Source organism: Oryctolagus cuniculus, chromosome 1 (genome assembly GCF_051225735.1).
Source record: "Oryctolagus cuniculus isolate XC-2025 breed Fujian yellow rabbit chromosome 1, ASM5122573v1, whole genome shotgun sequence".
Taxonomy (NCBI): domain Eukaryota; kingdom Metazoa; phylum Chordata; class Mammalia; order Lagomorpha; family Leporidae; genus Oryctolagus; species Oryctolagus cuniculus.
Window position 1 is genome coordinate 166210289 of NC_142867.1, and position 21231 is coordinate 166231519.

At 41.9% G+C, this 21231-nt stretch overlaps 1 protein-coding gene across 5 annotated transcripts in view; it reads right to left on the minus strand.

Moving 5' to 3' along the window:
• GLIS3 (GLIS family zinc finger 3) overlaps positions 1 to 21231 on the minus strand; it is a 500527-nt gene that overhangs the window by 72538 nt on the left and 406758 nt on the right. For all 5 annotated transcript variants that reach the window (XM_089337316.1, XM_051858255.3, XM_070051535.2 and 2 more), the window contains one exon: positions 658 to 802. In XM_089337316.1, coding sequence (XP_089193442.1) covers positions 658 to 802 — 145 coding nt within the window. The remainder of the gene's footprint in view (positions 1 to 657; positions 803 to 21231) is intronic.

Sequence of the window (21231 nt, forward strand, 5' to 3'; positions counted from 1 at the left end):
ATAGAAAATGCACAAAATTCAAAGCTAAGAAAATAGAAAAGTAAAAATCTTTGTGACACACTGATCCTTTCTTACTTTTCACTCCATACACGAATTTTTCCAGATATAAAGTCACCTATTATTCAAACTCAGGTAGAAGGTAGTTTGGGCGTGCCACTCCTTACCCCTTTCTCCAGTGGTTGGCAAACACTAATGAGCATTCTTACAAGTTCATTTACTGAAGGGGAAATTTTTTTTTTAGGGACCCAGGTTTTCATTCTAAAATGCAAAGATGACAATGACTGTTCCATTAAGAAATCCACATGCAGCCTGTGACCTGCTTAAGGGGGAAACATTTCCTCTGAGTCTAAATCAAGTTAGCAAATTTAAAATACCTGGGAGGGTTGGGTGCCTTGAACTTTTGGCAGAAGTCCAAAGCTAAATGAGCGAATGTATTATTTCACTTTGTTTCTTTATGAGAAAAAAAAAAAAAAAAAAAAACATGGCTGCCAAGCCCAGCTCAGGAATCAGAAGGGGAGGAGAGCAACATACGGCCCATTGATAAAGCAAGGTACAGATGAATATACAGAATCTTTCTCACATGAGCCTTTCCTTTAACCAGAATGCAAGGCCTAAAGAGAACGGTAGTGTGGATGGCTCAGCCTTTGCTGTGGTTACCTGAATAGAGGTCAGGCCCGGGCCCTGGGGAGCATCCCACAGTGCCATCAGCAGCAGCGTCTCGTGGGGAAGTGGCCGGCTGCAGGGGCTGCACGGTGAGGCAGTCTGTGAGCAGGTCTGGATGCAGTTCTGTGCTGGACCGCAGCTAAGAGAAGGAGAAAACAAGAGATATGGAGAAGGAAAGCTGGTCCTTGGCCTACTTGCCTGGAAAAGGTATCATGCCCTAAGGCTTGATGCAATTCAATCCACAAATATTTATCAAGCAGCCAAAATGGGCTAGGCATGGAGCTAACAGTGTAAAGGGTCAGTTCTCCAATGCTGATAATACTTGGCAGGTGCTTCAGGAAAAAGTGGCTAGAGGCGGATTTGACTTCAGGTCTTGATATTTCCACTTCTGAGAACCAACTTCCTACTATATTTCCATTTATTTGCTCTGTATCTTATCAGAACTTGTAATGATAATGAAAACAAACTCAAGCAGATTTAGCTCATATTGGAAAGTGCTTTTAAAATATAGAGATACTGTCATGAAAATATCCTGGAGATAATTATGAAATGCCAACTGAGAATTTAACTCCTATAGATTTTTACAGGAGAGGAAAATACTCAAGTTAAATTTTCAAATATTATAGAACATGATGAAAAGAAAATCCGATGTCATTAACAGTAAAAAAGAAACCCAACAGTATGTTCCATGAAAACAAAACAATTGAAATCTGGTTTATCATATAGAACAAAATTCTTTATATATAAAAGTTACATTTGAAAAACCAAATCATATAAATGTTAGAACAAGGTAGAGGTGAAAAGTTACATGACCTCCTTACGAGTAAAAATCTTTTAGGTATATTTAGAATGGAAAACCACTGTGGAAGATTCAGTGACATAAAAACATTAACTTTCTGTTTGTACAAAAATATACCTTAGAACAATCTATAAATACATCTGTTATAAGTATTATAGATACCTATAATCTGGTATTTAAAAACAGTGTATAAATGAATGGTATAAAGATAACACTAAACCTTTAGATGCAGATCTGTAGTATACATACGTACTCCGTCAACACATACTTATTCAGTACCACACACTCCTCTAAACTCTAGGATTAACAACTGCCTTGCTGGAACTTATATTCTGGGTGGATAAGCAGATGCCAAACAAATCCAACATAGACTTGTACAGCATCAGAGGCTGATACAGGCTATGGGGAAAAGCTGCTGCAGAGAAAGGAGACAGTGAGTGGGATGAGCGGAGGAAGCTTTCGATAGGGTGTTAGGGAAAGCCTCTTGGAGATGGCACTGTACAAAGCCTTGAAAGAAGCAGGGGAATGAGCCCTGCAAACTGAGGGGAGTAGCATCTGCCTGCCCAGTGGTGTACGGAGATCGTGTGCAGAGCAGTGCGGCTGGAGTGACGTCAGCCTGGGGCCTCAGGGAGAGACACAGAGGAAACCAGCGATGTAGGAGGCGCAGCTTTGACAGGAGTCGACAGTGTTAGAAAGGAGAAATATAAATGATGATACTTGTGAAGATGTTTGGCACACTTACAAAGAAGTACCATGCTAAAACTGCTTTTCTTATCAAATTACCAAAAATATGAACAGTGAAGCAGTGGCAGTAAAGGCTCAGTGAGAGGCCTCCTTCAACACCACTGGGAGGAGTGTGGATTGGTACAAACTTTCAGATGTTATCTGAGAACAGTTTTCAAGATCCACAATTGAGATAATTCTATTCTGGAATCTGTCCTAAGAAGATAGCTAGAAATGTGAAGGAAGATTTATACCCAAAGAAACATGAGTGTACACAAATCTTTCTCTAATGATACATAGTATTACTTCTAACAATAACATAACAACAACATTGCTAAATGTTTAAATGTCTACAATCAGGGCTAAATACATGATTTTACATTACTTTGATAGAATATATCAAATTAAAATGTACCATCAAAATGATACTCATGAACATAAAAGCAAACTATGAAATTATATACACAAAATAAGTTACATAAAAACACACAAGATACCAGAATATAAACTGATTAGAAATGACTTTTGTTAGTACTTGTAATACCATGAATTCATTTCTTCATTTTTTAAAGATTTATTTAGTTTGAAAGCCAGAGTTACACAGAGAGAGAGCGAGCGAGAGAGAGAGAGCGCACTCTATCTGTTGGTTCATTCCCCAGATGGCCAGGCAGAAGCCAGGAGCCAGGAGCTCCATCCAGGTCTCCCATATTAGTGGCAAGGGCCCAAACACTTGGGCCACCTTCTGCTGCTCTTTCCAGGGCACTAGCAGGGAGCTGGATAGGAAGTGGAGCAGCCAGGACATGAACTGGTGCCCATATTTTTAATCCTTTCCTCTGCCTTCCAAGTATTCTATATTCTAATGATGTGTTGGAACTAGCTTTCACCAGTCTTGAATGTGCCAATTGTATGCATCTTTTCCAAATGCTGCATGCAATGATGTCAGATTGACAGCTTGAAATTGGTCAAGGTGGAAATATTTACACCATACTGGCGCATGCTAAAACCTGAGGCCTTTTTTTTTTTTTTTTAACTTGGAGAGCAGTTATTAAACATTATCAGCACAGTGGTAGTGGTCAAGACGCTGCCTGGAAGGCTTGCAACCCACACTGAGGTGCCTGGCTTCAAGTCTGCTTCCACTTCTAGCTTCCTGCTAATGCACCCTCTGGGAAGCAGCAGATGATGACTCAAGTACTTGGGTTCCTTCCACCCATGTAGGTGACCTGGATTGAATTCTGGACTCCTGGGTTCAACCTGGCCCAACCTCAGCTGTTACAGGCATTTGGGGAGTGCACTGGGAGATGGAAGCTCTTGCTGTCTCTGCCTTTCAAATAAATAGATATAAATGAGTAAAAATTTAACAAATAGCATACTACTGACAATGACAATGAACTGGGCTCTGATGAGAAAGAAACACACACACGCATACACAAACACATATCCTTCACACACAAACTCACGGATGTTTACAGATCAGTATTTCTTCTATCTCAGAAAGCTTCACAAAAAGACAAACATGCACCCAGCCTTCCTCCAAGAATATGAAACTATCAGTGACCCCTAGGTATAGGGATGGGAGATGTAACACATGTAACAAATGAGATACAATTATAATTTCCTCAGCTGTGGCATATAGGAATCTCTGACCAAGACTGTGTTCATGTCTAACCCTCTCAGGGCCTTTGGAAGGTATGTTTGTTATTTTGGTACTAACCTAACACATGCTGTGCAAGCGAAACTGGAAAAAAATCAAGGCTTAGAATGAGTTCTGGTGATCACTTTTAATTTGTCTTCCATCGTTAAAATGTGATCTGGGGTCCACATGTTCCACTAAGGGCAGACACGAATGCTTCTCTGCTTTCTATTACCAACTACTCTAGGGTTTTACAGTTATCAGTATCAATGAGGTCTTTCCAAGGAATTTCACGGCCATGGTTACTCCTGGCGTCAAAGGCAGGCAATTCTTCCCTAGCTTCAACAAGTGTTCATGTTTTCCAAGAGTGTGATTCCATACGACTTTGTGGTGAGAGTTAATTTGGTTTTCTCTGGGATTAGACATGGTTCTAGAAAGTGCTTCTTAAATTGAACAAGCCTCGAGGACTTAATGGAAAATTTCCAAAGGAATTCCATGTGCATAAAAATGCAGTAATGATGTGCGAGTTGTTTCCCTTCCAGATTATTAGTCCAGAAAAGGGCCTTCCATGTCATGTAAAGGTTTTAAACTGTCTCCAGTCCAGGAATTATCTAATAGGTGAGGTGAGAGGTACACAGCATAATCTGGGAGGGCTATCTTTTAACATAATATAATTTTATACTTGGAAAAAGAAACCCATACCAGGTATATAAACAATTGTATACAACTGTGTATCTCAGCAACATCTCAGATGCTAGGGAAATATAAAGAAGACAGAGGAACATTTTTCAATGGAGGGGGATGGTCTCCAACTGTAGTTCTCAAATCTGGGCATATATCACAACCCCACCCCAGAATACCTATTACATAGGTTTGTAGTGCATTTCCAAGTTTCCCAAAGAGGAGGATGCTGTTGGCCTGGGGACCCCACTTTTAGAACCACCGATCTCTAAGAATCCTGATGGGGTGAGTTAAGATTTTTCTGGTTATGAGAAGAGGAATTGAACTCTGGAAACAGGGGACTATAAAATACTAATATTCTTTAATGGAGGAACTGAGCTCTTATCTTCTCTGATTAGCTGTGGCTAATAAAAATCTTTCCGAAGCACAGACTTCAAACCTCTAATTAGCGGGTTTTAGGAAAGGCCACTGGGAGGAGAAGATAAGGATAAATGCTAGGAATGTTGGCAAGTCCCTGGATTTGCAAATACTGGGAAAGTAAGTTCAAATCCATGTAGGGGTGAATGGGTCATGCTTCGTATTTTGTCATCATAACTTGACAATTTTTTAGGAAGCCTCCTTGGGACAGCTAAACCTTAAAAGTTTAGTGTTGTCTCCTGTGGAAACTGACCATTGATCCTGGGGCTGTATGCACAAACTCATTATCATAGAAAAGACAGAGGGAGAGAGGGTGAGAGGGAGAGAGGGAGAGAGGGAGAGAGGGAGAGAGAGAGAGAGAATCTTCCATCCACTAGCTCACTCCCCAAATGGCCCTAACAGTAGTTGCTGGGTTTGCAAAAGCAAAGAGCCTAGAACTCCATCCAGGTCTTGCATGTGGGTGGCAGGGGCCCAAGCACTTAGTCCATCTTCCACTACTTTCCCAGGCACCTTAGCAGGGAGCTGGATTTGAAGCAGAGCAGCCAGGACTTGAACCAGTGGCAATCCCAATATGGGATGCTGGTATCACAAGCAGCAGCTTAAACTACTATGCCACAGTGCTGGCCCCAATTCTTCCAATTTAAAGAGCTACTATATAGAGTGACACTGAGACTTTTATTCCTCCTATAATGCATGGAAATGATGCCCCTGAAATTATTCCACCCACCTGCCCTAACCATGCCCTATGAGTTCTTGAGTAGCATGACCCTTCTTTATTCTTCTCTTGCATTCACTCAACAAACACTTCTCCGGCCTCAACCATTTGCCAGAAACAGCCCTATGCACTTGAAATACAAAAGCACTCAAAACAGACAAAGATTCTCTCTGAAGGCTTACAAACTAGAGAAGAGATAATAAATGGCAAACAAGCAATAAAATGGATAGACAGAGGAGCACGCTCTGGAAGAAGGAGAAAGAAGGGGAGATGGGACTGGGAGTGATGGGGGAACCGACGCCTCCTTTAGAAGAGATATTTGTGCAAAGACTTGAAGAAATTCGCTAAGTGCATACTGAGGGGAAGGCAGTTCCAGATGGAGGGCACTGCAAGGAGGCCGCTGTGGCTGCAGCAGGGTGTGATGTGGGCCGAGAAGTAGGAAGTCAGACTTGGGAGAGGAGAGATGGGAGGGAGTGAGGCCAGGGCCCCACAGGACCCCACAGCCCTCGGTAAGGACTTAGCTTTAAGTCTTAGTGCAGTAAGGAACCCTGGCGTGGTCTCCACCACTTGCTTTCTGGGAGACTCATCTCCTGTTCTGTTCCACATTCTCACATTCTCACATGCACGTTGTCTCTCCTTCTTTGAGATCCCATATGAGTGAGTTATATGATATGGCTGTGTCAACTTGATCAGGCTTTAGTACCAGTTATTCATCTATCACTCATGCAGTGCTTGCTGTGAAGGAAGTCTGTAGATGGAGTTAACATCTATAGATAGCTGACTTCAAATAAAGGAGATCATTCTCAAGAATCTGGGCAGGCCTTATCCAACCAGTGAAAAAGTCTTAAGAGCCAAAACACAAGGTTTCACTGAAAAGGAGAAAGTCTGCCTTGGATTTCAGCATGAGCCCCTGCCTGAGCATTTCGAGCCTGCCTGAGCAATTTCTGACTTGCCAGCACCCATACTTGTATAGGCTAATGTCTTAAAAATCTCTCTCTGTCTCTCTCTCTCTCTCTTTACACACACACACACACACACACACACACACACACATCTCCTACTGGTTCTGTTCTTCTGGAGAACCCTGACTGATAAAGACTATTGTGGGATAACTTATTTCAGGTCACAAGGAAACAGAACCAATAGAATCCCATGGACAAAGGGATGCATGTGTATAGCCAACATGCTCCACTTTTGAAGAATGAATTTCAGTTCAGTAAATATATACTGAATCCCTACAAAGTTCTCAACTGTTATGTGCCTGGCAACAACTCTCTATATACTATTCTGACTTCCATGTTAGAGATGAGAATTACATGGCTAATAAACATTAAGCTTGGATTTGTGTGAGAATGCAAAGTCAGATTTTTAGGGGTTACATTACAGTGACTCTAGAATTAACTCACTACCAACTTTCCCCTTTCCCCTACCCTGTCACAGAGGCTCACATGCTTTGCCTTTGCTTATGACTCCATATTTTAGCCAGGAGCCTATCCTTCACATGTTGGTCTAGAAGGGGAAAGACCAGTGGGTTCCCAGTTCTCTTGACATGTCCCTAGCATATCTTGTCACCATTGTGATATTCTGACATCACACTCTTGAGGGACAGAGGTCTTTGCTGGAGTACAGATGGAGTCAATAAAACTCAGGAGACTGCTTGTTTGGTTTTCATTGTCCCCTGCCCTGCAGATTTGTCTGAAGAGAGTACAGCATGGCACTCATTCTGCCTTCCCATCCACATCCCAAGCACAGGCACAGTGGTTCCAGGGCACTATCTCTGTTCCTTTGTTGATTGTCCCTTGTCCATGGGAGAGGTGGGGTACTTTTCTTTTTTTTAATTAAAAAATTTTTTTTTGACAGGCAGAGTGGACAGTGAGAGAGAGAGACAGAGAGGAAGGTCTTCCTTTGCCGTTGGTTTACCCTCCAATGGCCGCTGCGGCCGGCCCGCTGTGGCCGGCGCACCGTGCTGATCTGATGGCAGGAGCCAGGTACTTATCCTGGTCTCCCGTGGGGTGCAGGGCCCAAGCACTTGGGCCATCCTCCACTGCACTCCCTGGCCACAGCAGAGAGCTGGCCTGGAAGAGGGGCAAGCGGGACAGAATCCAGCACCCCGACCGGGACTAGAACCCGGTGTGCCGGCGCCGCAAGGTGGAGGATTAGCCTAGTGAGCCGCGGCGCCAGCCAGGGGTACTTTTCTAAAAAAAAAAATTTTTTTTTTGAGAGAGAGAAGAGTCAGCTTGTATTCATTGCTTCACTCTCCAAATGCCAGCATCATCTGGGTCTGTGTTGGGCCAAATCCAGGACTTGGGAACTCAGTTGGGATCTCCTACACGAGTGTCAGGGATCCAGATATGTGAGCCATTCTTGCCTCCTGGTTCTACATTAGTAGGAAGCTAAAGTCAACAGCTGAGCAAGGACTGACAGTCGGCACTCCATTTTGGGACATGAACATCCTAACTCAAATCATAACCACTAGGCCAAATGCCCACCCCAGGGGTCATTTTCTTAATCCTGAAACGAAATGATCTTGTCTCAGTACCCTGACATTGGTGTCCCTTCCTGAGAAGCCACTTCCTTGAATTCTTTCTTTGGATTCTGACTTCAGGTTTTCCCCTGATTCTCTATCTCCCTCTCTCACTTCCATTTTTTTCCAAATATTTTCTTTGGTCCTCACTCTGCCTCCAGAGAGCTCAGCCAGACTCAGTGGGAACGACACTCACTTCTACATGCTTCCCACCTGCTTTTTTAGATCAGGTCAGGGAAGATCTCTGAAGAGAACATTATAGGCTGAGCCCTGAATAAAATGAGGGAGCAAGACACACATGCAGAATGTTTCATGCAGAAAGCCTGGCAGGGGAACACATCAAAGGAGACAACAGGTTGCTGGGTTCTACAAGCAGCTACCTGAGAGAAGAGAGCAAGAGAACAAGGAGAAGGATATAGGACATGGAGGTGGACAAACCGCCAGGAGTCACAGCATGTAAGGCATTCAGGCACATGAAGATTCAGTTTCTATTTCCTTGTAATGGGAAGCCAATGGGAGGGTGTGAGCCAGAAAGCAAGTACTTTGCTTTGTATTATGACAAAATCACTGTGATTATTCTGTGGAAAACAGGGAACACAGAGTGTCCAAGGAGAGCAATTACAATCATCCAAATGCGTGTGACGTCAGAGATAGAGAGAGAGAAAGAGAGAGAGATCTTCTATTTGCTGGTTCACTCCCCAAATAACTACAATGGCTGGAGCTGGGCCAATCTGAAGCCAGGAGCCAGGAGCTTCTTCCGGGTCTCCCACACGGATGCAGGGGCCCAAGTACTTGGGCTACCCTCTGCTGCTTTCCCAGGCGCATTAGCAGGGAGCTGGATTGGAAGTGGATCAGCCAGGAATCGAACTGGCATCCATATAGGATGTTGGTGCCACAGGCAATTGTTTTACCCACCATGCCACAGCACTGGCCCCTAACTTCTGTTATGAAGGTGGAGCTAAACTTGGCATAGAATACAAGAGAGAGGGGAGTCATGAATGTACACAAGTGTTGGTCAGAAGAACAGCAAAGGAGAACAGGGAAGGAGCAGGTTGGATGGAAATCAGTGGTTTGGTTTTGAAGACGTTAACTGTGAAATGACTCCTGGACTCCAGGTTGAAAGAACGTGCAGGCACCAGAACATGAGAGAATGGGTACAGGGAGCAACACAGGGCTGGAGCACCACCAGCAACTCCTCCAGGCTCTCATCTCTCCCCGCTCCATCCTGGGACATCAGATGGACTCTCCTAATAGTATTTGCCATGCCATTCCCAAGAAATAAGTACCCATATGTACTGTTCAGCACATTTGCCCCAAGTGGCTGAGACATTAAGAGCTTCTGGACAATGACTTCAGGTCTACTATGCATGGACTTTTCCCTCAGGTCTTGACAAAAGCCCAACTGGCTGTTTAGAAACATCTTGTTTAGTACACTGTTCACTCTTCTTGCCTAGAACGGCCTGCCTCCTCCTGTTAAACTCATCTAAGACCCAGTAGATCATTTGCTCCTGAATGAAGCTTTCTCTGACCAGACCAGTCCCCACTGAGCCTCCTGTGGTACAGCAAGAACTGTCTTCAACACTCCTGGGACTGGTCGTGTGTACTTGTTATGAAATGAGTCTGCACAATTGTGCTAAACCATCTACAAGGCCCTGGCTCTATGCCTCTCAAACTTTTCAACCCCCATGGTACCCAGCAATGAGGTACTAATGTCATGGCAAATCATTTTGTTGCCAACTGCTAACTGGATTTGAAAGAATGAGCTACCATGCTTTATCTAAATGGAGTTTCAATCTTTAATTGTGGCTACATATGCCTAAGTTATAGAATGGGGTCATCTCTTACCTTCCTCTTTCTAAAACACAATTCTCCAACATACAGAGAAGAGTAAATGCAGTGAAGAGACTAGCTGCCCTACCCTATCTCTCCATTCCTTTGACTAGCAATGTGCTACACATCCCTCAGCCTTGGGGTGCCTATCCCCCAACTTCTGCGTACTTTTGAGAAAGCAGAATTTACCCTCTCCATCCCTATCAGTGATTAAACAGTGCTCCTTTGTCTTTGAAGTGACAACTCAGATGTAAGTAAAGCTCCAGAGCTCCCTGTGGGATGGGGCCAGCTGAATGGGCAACCTTGCCTAACTTCCTTCCCTTCTACACTCCTCTGGACTCTCCTGGAAGTACTTCCTTAATAAACCACATGGTCCTGAATCCTTGGCTCCCAGCTGACTTCTAGGGCACCCAACTTGGTAAATATTCCAAACTTAGTTTTATTTGGTTCAGGAATGCCGAGAGCCAATCTAGCACCATCTTAAAAGCACGCTTGGGTACACAAGGTTCATTTCTGTTTTGTATCCTCTCTGCCCACACCACACAGCAGGGTAACTAGATCTTTAATAAAACTGTGGCCTTCTGGGCCATTATGGCTAACACTGAAAACAAAATAACGTGGAAACTAAGTTAAATACAAACCAATCAGCCTTAAAAGGGGCTTCAGATGTGACTATATTCAAACCTCTCTACTTTTTGCATAACCTGCCTCCCTTACAACAACTCCACAACAGGTAACCTTCAGACTTGGATTCTTGATTTCCAATAATAAGGGACAACTTCACATTGGCACTTAGCTTCAATTTCAGATAGTTCCAATTGCTGAAAGGTTTTTGTTTTGTTTTGTTTTGTTTTTTGTATATTGAGTCCTAAAACAGGTCCCAGCAATCCTTGGAATTGCCTGTATATACTCCTATTCAAAAGCTGCTACAAGGATCATGGAGACACCAGGAAGACACAACACAGCACTGCGTCACAAAAGCCATCTGTGAGTCTTGGAGGACTGATGATCTTGATCTTCAATGAGCCATTTTAGGGCTTAAATTCTCTGCCTATCCAGGTGCAAGTAAACAAATTTGGCTCCGTAGCTTCTGTACAGTCCCCCATTATGAAATATTCGTTTCCAAATGATAGTTTTTCAACCTTAATAATGAAATCACCCATCAAGGCTTGACAAGGTTCCTGGATGCAGAAATTTGAGCTTCTTCCCTAACAATGCAGGGATTTTTCCTAATATATAAAAACAAGGCACCGTCAATTGTGATTTGTATTTGTTTTTTGTTCAAGACTATTCTGTTAATGTTTATAAGCTCTCGAAACAAGAGATGGAAATTCTACTCCCGTCATTTTCTCATTTCAGATATGATTGAATAATTGGCCAAGATTAAGTGAGTCAAGTGGAAATAATTAGGAAAGGGAAAAAGGCCCAGATTCTTCAATTTTCAGTTCCATTACATTTTATTCCAGGAGCAAAGGCATTCTGTTGGTTTGAAGTGAGACATAATTCCAAAGAAAACGAGGCACAATCAAAGGCCTTTTGTATTCCCTTTCTCCAATGAGCATAGCCCATCTGGGCCATGCATGTTTATGCATCACCTTGTAGGGATTCCTTTGTTCTCCAGAAATCAAATGCCACCAAAATATGTTTCTGAAGAAACTCTGCCAGAAGGAAAGACAAGGAGGTTTATTTTTTCCCCCAGAGGTTTAAGGTTTATTACCAGAACATTCTCATCAAATGTTCTCTATGACACTTCGAGCAATGTGGATCTCAGGGAATTAGCTCATTGCCAAAAGGCTTAAAAATAATTACAATGAATTAACCTATTATATTAATTACAATTAATTTTGAATCTAAGAATTCTATCTCTAGGGGATTACTTAGCAATGACATTTATGAAGTGGCTTTGGCATATCATAGGTAATTAATCTCCAACAATCTGCTATCAAATTCATTTCCTTTGAGAATGACCAATTTACAGGGAGGAAAAGAAATGAGAGTGAAGACTTAGAAAAATGGCACTGGAAAAAAATTTTCCTTGGAAACATAATGGCCCAACTGGGTATCCTGAGCTTTTTTTTAAGGGTCAAAATATTTACCCAGAGCTGCCAAAATACCTGAATTGGTGCACACACCAGCAAGATATATGAAAAAACTCAGTGCCAGTAAAGACACAACAGAACTAATGCTTCTTTAGTTAAAAATGCTGATTGATTGGAACTGTTCACAGAAACATAGGATCTCAGAGCGAAAAGGAACTAGGACCCAATAATCCTACCTAGTGATGCTGTCCACATGACATCTGAGTGAGACAGGTTCTGCACTGTACTAATTGGTAGCCACCAGCCACACTAATAAATGAGTACCTGAAATGTGGCCAGTGCAACTGAGAAACTGGCAGTTTTATTTCATTTAAATTTATCGTATTGTACTGCATTGCACTACTACATACTATAATAGCAGATCAAACTTTGTTTACATACTTTGTGAGTGTGTGTTTTACATATTTTTAATTGTATTTATGTTATACAAATTTCATGTATTTCATATAGACAGATTTAGGAACACAGTGAAACTTTCCACTCAACCCTCCCTCTCACCCACATTCCCACCCTCTTCCTCCTCCCTCTCGCATTCCCATTATTAATTTTTTTTGACAGGTAGAGTTAGACAGTGAGAGGGACTGAGAGAAAGGTCTTCCCTCTGTTGGTTCACTCCCCTAATGGCCACTATGGCTGGCACTGTGCCGATCCAAAGCCAGGAGCCAGGTGCTTCCTCCTGGTCTCCCATGCGGGTGCAGGGACTCAAGCACTTGGGCCATCCTCTGCTGCCTTCCCGGGCCACAGCAGAGAGCTGGACTGGAAGAGAAGCAACCGGGACTAGTACCCGGCGCCCCAACCAGGGCTAGAACCTGGGGTGCTGGTGCTGCAGGCAGAGGATAAGCCAAGTGAGCCACAGCGCCGGCCCCCATTCTTAATTTTTACAAAGATCTATTTTCAGTTTACTTATGGATCATAAAGTTAACCCTACACTAAGTATGAGTTCAACAAACAGCATGAAGAAAGAAACACTGTTCCTCAGCAGGCGAGACAAAGGCTGTAAACAATCACTGGATCTCTTGGGGCTGGCTCCGTGGCGCAGTAGGTTGATCTTCCACCTGTGGTGCCGGCATCCCATATGGGCGCCGGTTCTAGTCCCAGATGCCTCTTTTCTAATCCAGCTCTCTGCTATGGCCTGGGAAAGCGGTAGAAGATGGCCTAGATCCTTGGGCCTCTGCACCCATGTGGGAGACCCGGAGGAGGCTCCTGGCTCCTGGCTTTGGATTGGCTCACCTCCGGCCATTGCGGCCATCTGGGGAATGGACCAACGGAAGGAAGACCTTTTTCTCTGTCTCTCCCTCTCACTGTCTGTAACTCTACCTCTCAAATAAATAAATAAAATTAAAAAAAAATCACTGGATCTCAAAACGTCCATTTCATGCCAATACATCCGTTTGATGACAGGGAACTCACTTCCCTACTCTCAGCACCTCCTATTGCTAAATAGGTCTAATCATTTAAAACTTTGCCTCAGACTGAACTATAATGGGCTTAATTTCCATCTATTGGGATTTATTCCTCCCCTCATCTGCCAAATCACAGAATAATTCTGTTTACAGTTTATTCTTACAATTCATATAATATCTCACAAGCTTCCAAATGCTATAGAATCTTGGACAGTACTGAAATGGTCATAGCTTAGCTTTTACGTCAACTCTCCCTTAGCAGGTTTTCTCTAGGCTGAACACCTTTCGTTTTTTAAACAGATAAGATGATACATAAGTAGGAGAGTTGAGGCCTTTGGACAAACTGGCTTAACTACTTTGTGATTCTGGGCAGTGCAGTCACTTTCCTGGCAAAGTTTCCTTTATGTAAAATGATGCCAATACCAAAGCTATCTTAGAAGCTTTGAGAACTTAACCTCATGCTTGACACATAAAAATCACTAAAATATCAGTGTTCCATTCACCACCTCAATTGTTCTCAAAGGGACCTCAGTGGTTTACATGCAAATGATATCCAAACACTAATAAGGTGAACTAGCTTCTCCGACCAGAACAGAGTGTAATCAAATAAATATGGAAGCATTTCAAAAAGTTTGTTGAAAAATGGAATTAACAGATGTTTATTCTGGTGCAAAAAACCTTAAAATCCATACATCAGTGAAGTCTTCGAAAAGGTCAGAGAAAATGCATATTAGAAAAAAACTGTGCACGGATTTCAAAACATTTTTACATCAAAATACATTTATCCTCTAATTTCATTTCTCCATACTTTTTGAAGTACCCTTGTACATCTCTTGTTCTAGACTCTCAAGCTCTATGAATTCAGTGCAAAACAGCTAATAGCTTTGAAAACCCAAATTACAGTCTTCACTCCTTCATTCATTCAACACATATTTACTGAGTCCTTAACATTTGTCCAAAACCATGCTAGCCATGGGAGATAAAGTGATGAAGAGGACAAGGCATTCCCTGCCCTCATGAAGTTTATGGTGTAGTGTGAATAAATCTGGCATCCAGTTAAACCCCCAGATTTATTTACATTGGGAAGCTAGCTTTCTAAAGCTCCATGGCTGTTTGGTGAGACAGAAAGAAGCCCTTCTTGTCTCTATTTCATCGAAACAACCACTTAGTTGTCTACCACACTCCCCACTTCAGTGTCCTTTGCAAACTTGATGAAAACATTCTCTGGCCAAGCACTAAAGATAGTGTCAATCTCTGGCCAAGCTTGAGTTACCTATGAAAAACAGCCAATGCCTATGGACAGTGCTAAGCCACCAATAATCGCATCCATAGCAGCCATGGATGGTGTAACCTGAGAGTGCAGGTCAGAACCTGAATTTTGTATCCATACTTATGTAACATTAGACAGCTTGAAAAGTTCTTTAACCATCTCTTAAGCTTTGTTTCCTTTGCATAATATGGATAATGTCACCCAATTTATAATGTGTTGATGGATATAACATGAGATGATAAAGCATTTCAACAGTATATGGCAGCTAATCAATGTTAAACACAGGCTAATTGCTGTTTGGCAAATTATTATTTTTCATTAATATTCATTGTGGAAGCACTGCAGTACCCCATAATATGCACTCTTATTTCCTTTTCTCTCTCAACTGTTTTTTAAAAATATTTTTTCTTTCTTTTCTCAGCTTCTTAAATTTATCAATGTGTTACAACATGACAAAGGAAAAAGAATGGAGACTTTGGGATCCAACAGACTCAAGTTCAAATCTCAGCTCTGCCACCTACTACTGTGCGGCCTTTGGCGAGATATTTAACTTGTCAAGCCTTCAGAACTTTCCTCTGTAGAATGGGGTGGTAACATGAACCTTGTATCATTATTACAGGATTATACCAGGTGACCTAAGGCTAGTGTTGTGTAAGGTTAATTTTTTTTAACTCAAGGAGAAGCTATTATGATTTTTACAAATGATACCTATGTTAGCAACAATCTGGGGTCTTAGCCTCAGATTAATAGCCAGAGCTCAACAGTAATGAAGACATGAGACAGTTTCTGAAGATGAATATTACCCTGGAGTTACTCTATCTCAGAAGAATGCAGCTAGTGTTCACTCTTTTGGAACAGACCAAAATATATTAGGAACCAAAACCAACAATGAAACATTTCCAGAACGTTCTGGGTATGTTAATACTTCATCTGGATGTTCTATCGACCAAAATCTGTACCACGATCTAGCTATCCTGGATAGGATTGGGGAGTTGAGGTTTCAAAGGATGTTGAAATCAGAAAGGCATGTAGCTTGTACTCTTTTGGACTGTTACATTTATAAAAATACCCTTTTCCATCTAATTCAATAGTTTTGTAAAACTGACATCAAGAATCTTACACTACTTTCTGACTTGAAAATGTTACTCAAAGTGGATAAACTCAAAGGTAGAATCAAGCTTTGTCCAAAGATATGTCTCCAAAGCACAACACCTAACTGAAGGGTACGCCCTTTTTCTTAGGGGAATAGGAATATGAATACAGAATTTCACTTTGCCGTGGGAAACATCCCCTTTCATACTTTGGGGCCTGGTAATGGGGTTGTGCAGACTCAAAGAAAGACAAAGGGTTTACTTCTATGACAGCTACATAAATTCCGCTGACACCAGCTCATTGCACTAATGTGACCACACACATTCCATCTAATCCATTCAAGTGTAGCATTTTTCTTTCTATTCAAGTATTCTCAAGGTTTAATTAAAGCATCTAGTAATTACTTTCCCTGTCCATCTTGCCAGCTCTGTATTGTCTTCCCTTGAATTGATTTCTGACTACAGCTCCTGCCTGTGCTATAGTTTAGGAAGTGTGGGGAGGGACTTAACTGTGTAATCAGTGGATCTTATTTTTTTTCTGTCTTTCATTTAATTAAAATGGATTGACTGAAAAAGACTTCAGGCTGATTTTAATGTGCATGAATGTTTGGACAAATTTTTAAATGCCTACTTCCAAAAGTTGAAGGCTGTCATTTTAATGGAGAGCACTGCTTTCTGCTCTTCCATCCACCTTCTACTCAGCAGTTTGATCTCCCTCAAGCATATCATCACCAACTCACCATTCCAAGGTCCTTACTGACTCTCCCTCAAAGCTCATGGGCTTTAATGAGCTGTCTCTCTCCTAACTGTGTCATGTGCCACGACTTGGGTCACACAGGGTCAAGATGCTCTTCCCTATGTTCCTGGTTCATTCTCATCCACATCACATTCTCCATGTCTAGTCACAAACCTCCCTCACCCAGAGTCTCCTTTTCTCCATACTCTATATACCAATAACACATTCAGCATATTTTCCAAGGACCAATTCATTGTCACTTCTCCCTCCAAGTTTTCTAAGATCTTTCCTCTCCAAAGTCAATTCCTCCCTTTCTACCTTGTAGTATTAATTTCTCTTCATCTTACTGATGTCACTTTGGTACTCAATATTTTATAACAGTTATTTATAAATCATACATATATATGTACACATACATACATATAGATGTATGTGCATGCATTGCAGATGATAAAATATTTTTGTAAACAGGTCCCTGGCTATTGGAATATGCAACCTAAAACACTGCTTTTTTTTTAAAGAAAACAAAAAAGTATTCTCTAAATGTTTGAGGAAGTCATGAACAAATGAATGAATAGCAAATTAATCAACAGCTGCTAGGGATTCATGTATCCATGCTTAACCTTTAGTGCAGGCCTCAGAGACAGATAGAACCCTGTCTTCATGCAATACAAGGGAGAGAGAAGGGTGAGGCAGTTTAAGCATGCCTACATTATCAATTAAGAATAAAATAGCAAAGAGTGAAATGAAATCTTAACAGAAGTTTAAAAAAATTACTTTTATGCCAAATTTCACTAGATAATACCATTCACATTTATATACTGCCTTTTGGAATGTGTAAATGAGCAATCGTTCCAATATGAAATGCTAATTCATTACATTTATACTTCATATCTCTCATTCATCTGGAAGGGCTGGGAACAAATCCATTTTTCTACCTTGGTTTTAAAGATTCAATGTCTAGTGTATATGTAATAAGTAGCACACAGAAATTTCAAGCTGGGTGGGTCCAAAACCACATACTCAAGCCCCCTTTTTGATAAACTACAGAGCCAAGAGGAGATCCTCAGTCTAATTGCTCCTGGTTGAATAATGACCAGCCCAAAGCTCTGCTCTCCTTGGCTGCGGTTCCACATGTGAGGTTATGCTCCCTAAAAACAAGGGCCTACCTGTGCCACTATTTTTGTCATTAGACAAACACATTTCCCCCTCTTGTTGGAAGACTGAATGTCTTAGTTGGGAGTTATACATGAATGTATAACCTGTTGATTCATTCACGGACTGAAGCTTCTCTCCTTGGTCATCAGAAAGGAGGCCTAGTTCAGAGATGCACCTCAAGGAAGCCCAAGACAAGACTGAAGTCCTCTAGGATATTCTTGCAGGCTCTATAGCTTCTGCCAAAGTCATCTTCATGGTTACAGTATACTTTTACTGCTTTGGTCACTGACATTACTTTATGTTACTTCTTATCATCTGCCTCCTGTAATTAACCCAATTGTCTCTTAAACAAAAAAAAGGTAACCTCTCCCCATAAATACAGACTAGAAACCTTTGAGTTTATCCACTAAAGGGGCAAGGATGCCATTGATGCTATCTTGAAAGCAATGTCATCACCTACGTTAGTCTTGCTGTGCTGTCTGATAGGATGGGGAGAAACAAGAGCGGATCAAAGTGAGGAAGCAGACCCAAGAGACAGCATCCACGCATGCTGTCCTCTAACCTGAACAGGATGCTATTTTTCTCCCCAGATGTCCTACCATTTGCAGGCTTGTGCATGTGTACTTTTATTCCCAGGGTCTGTAAGGAACTCCAAACTCAGCGGTCTGCTGTGTCTAACTGCACTCTCAAATGCTCCAGGCCTCATGTTGCTTGTCTGTCATAATTATCAGCACCCCCTTGGGAAGATGCTATTATTGGAAGTAATTTCACATTCTGACACAGCAGGAAGCTAGTACAAGTTGTAGCTACTTTAGATCTCTGCAAAGAGCCCAGTGTGTTGGAAACTTTTAGTCCACTAGAAATAAATTTATCAAAGAAATACTCTTCTATGTATGCTGAGGGAAGGAAAAGTGCCATAAAGACATGTCCCTCTTTCTGCCCCAGCAATTCTCCAAAGCAGAACCAGGCAAGACTGATGTGCTGTACAGTCAGACAAGCCACATTTCCTGTCAGTGTGGGGGCCATATTTCTTTTATTTGACTTTAAGGAAAGCAAATCAAGGTTTGTTTTTCTAAAAATCAGAAATTAACACGCGGAACAAGTCGTCTAGACTATACAGAGCAGAAATATCCAAAACAAAAAGTAGAGACATCAAAAAATAATAATCTATCCTTCTGAGAATTCCATTTTACTGTCCACAGAAACCAAGGCCTGTGCCTTTTTAAGGAGAAACTCAAGAGTCTGTTGACAATAGAAACCACACATCTTTGTAAAATTCCCATAGTAATCAAATATTAAGAAAGGTAGTAAGTAAGTGAAATACTGGTGACTAAATTTTTCCCCAGTATCGTGAAGATCAAAGGAATATCTGTATTCTACCAAGGAGACACCCTCCAGTCTTCTACCTCCCCACTGGGAGAACCAGGCAAATGCCTCGGTTTCTCATGTCATTACCACGGGCTGAAATGATGTAACAATAACCGCAAACAGGGGTGTCCCCCTGCGCCAACTCTCTAATCAGTTTCAAAGTAGGTTTTGTTGGCTCTCATCGACGCCACTCAAAGGAACTGGTCACTCGTGGTCTCAAAAGTTTTACAACAAATTGTGTGATTAAATTCCTTAAACACGTCTGTCCATTACTAATCCCCTTTTGCCAACATCCCTTTCAGAGAAAAATTGCAGCGCTGCATGGTGCCTGATTTATATTTCATTTTGAGAACAGGAAGTAAAGGGATTAAAGTTAAGGATTAAAACACTTACTTTTTTACTGCATTTTTTCTCCTCCCAAACGGCTTCCCGGTTGCCATGGCTACAGTTCACTGGTCCTTAGCCCTGAATGCATGTCTCTTTGCATTAATAAAGTATTTTAAATGAGACTTCATAGAAAACAATAGGAAAGTAGCTTTAAGTTCAATTGCTCTTGAAAGCAGCAGCTAGAGTTTTCTAACAATTTTTTTTCATCCTTTTCTTGGTATCTTCAAGAGGGAAACTTGAACTAAAAGACAGTACAAGGACAATCAAAGATGTACAATGCAAAATGAGAATTATTCAGCAGGGCATAAGGAGATAACAGTGAGATGGTGAGTTGGTCCTTAGCTTACAAACCAGTGTTTGTAGAAAGATTAAGGGTTCCTGGGAATTTCTCAAATGTTGTAACCCCACAGACCATTTAAGAGGCAAAAATGCACGTAAATGCAGTGTTGCAATTCCAAATTGGAAATACTAGGCAGGAAATGAAAAAGCTGAGGTTTTCACTCCCACAAGTTAATTTAACTGTATCAATGTAAATAGCATTGCTTCCTATCCAAGTGGCTGGTGTGCATCTCAGAGGGTACACCCAGGGAAAGCACCAGCTGGCGGGGCTGAAGATGTCTCTATGAACAGGGTACATGCCTAATTAGGCATAAGAAGAAAGGGAAACACTGACAAGTAAGCAAACACCACTGCATCTGAGCTGAACTATTCCTTTAAAAACACTCTGCTGACACTCATTTAGAATACACTACCTGTATTCCCCTGTAAAGCCAAATTTCAACAGAGACGGGCCATAGCAAAACCCCATTGTAACTCCTATTGAAGTTCAATAGGCTTCAGTATAAATTGTGGAGAGACTTCTAAACCACTACCTCACCCATTTTTTTTCTCAATGCTCCCTACTGCTGGGTTTTTCTCTGCCTTGTCATCCAGCGGTTTCAAGTTATTCCTTTATTTCACAGGGACCCCACTGGGATGACCTCACCCAAGTCCAAGTATGCTCATCATTTCTCGCTTCTTCCAACCCCACACTCCCATTCAAACCGCCTTTTCTGCACAATAGCCACAGGGACAGGCAGAGTTGTTCCCCAAACACTGGTAATTGAAGCCATATTGATACAGTAATGGAGTGAAGGGCTTCTGCCGTACAACAAAACAAAATTACCCAGGGACCTTCTGGAGATAACCCTGTAACCGGAAAGAGTGACTGCGAAGGTGCCAATTCTATCCCATTGTAAAAGGCCAGTGTTATGGGTAATTTTAGGTGGTGGTGGTCAGGGGTGCTGACGTGAAACTATGCAATCAAATCAGGAGATAACTGATGCCCTCTATGGGCAGGATTGGACACTCTACAAACAGGGATGGAAATCATTAGTAAAATACAGACTTCCAAGATAGGGAATCGTGTCTTTTAGATATCCGCGTTCCATTTACGCGGGCTCGGTCTTTTCTCTTGGAAAGCCCAGAGCTACTCGGAACATCCAGACACTTTCCGGGGCATGCTGAAGTTAGTGTTTGGCTGGCTCTGGACGTTCACAACCAACAGGAACCCACTGTTGAAAGGCAGTTCTCCATGGGTCTCTCAAATTTGTACATATTTTATGACCAGAGCACTGACTGCCTTTCTAGGCTATCTTTTCAAAGATGTTTACGTATCAAATAGCTGTGGAAAACCAGGATGGTGTCTCCCCCTGACCCAAAGCTGGGAGTGCGGTGCCCATTACAAGCTCAGAATTC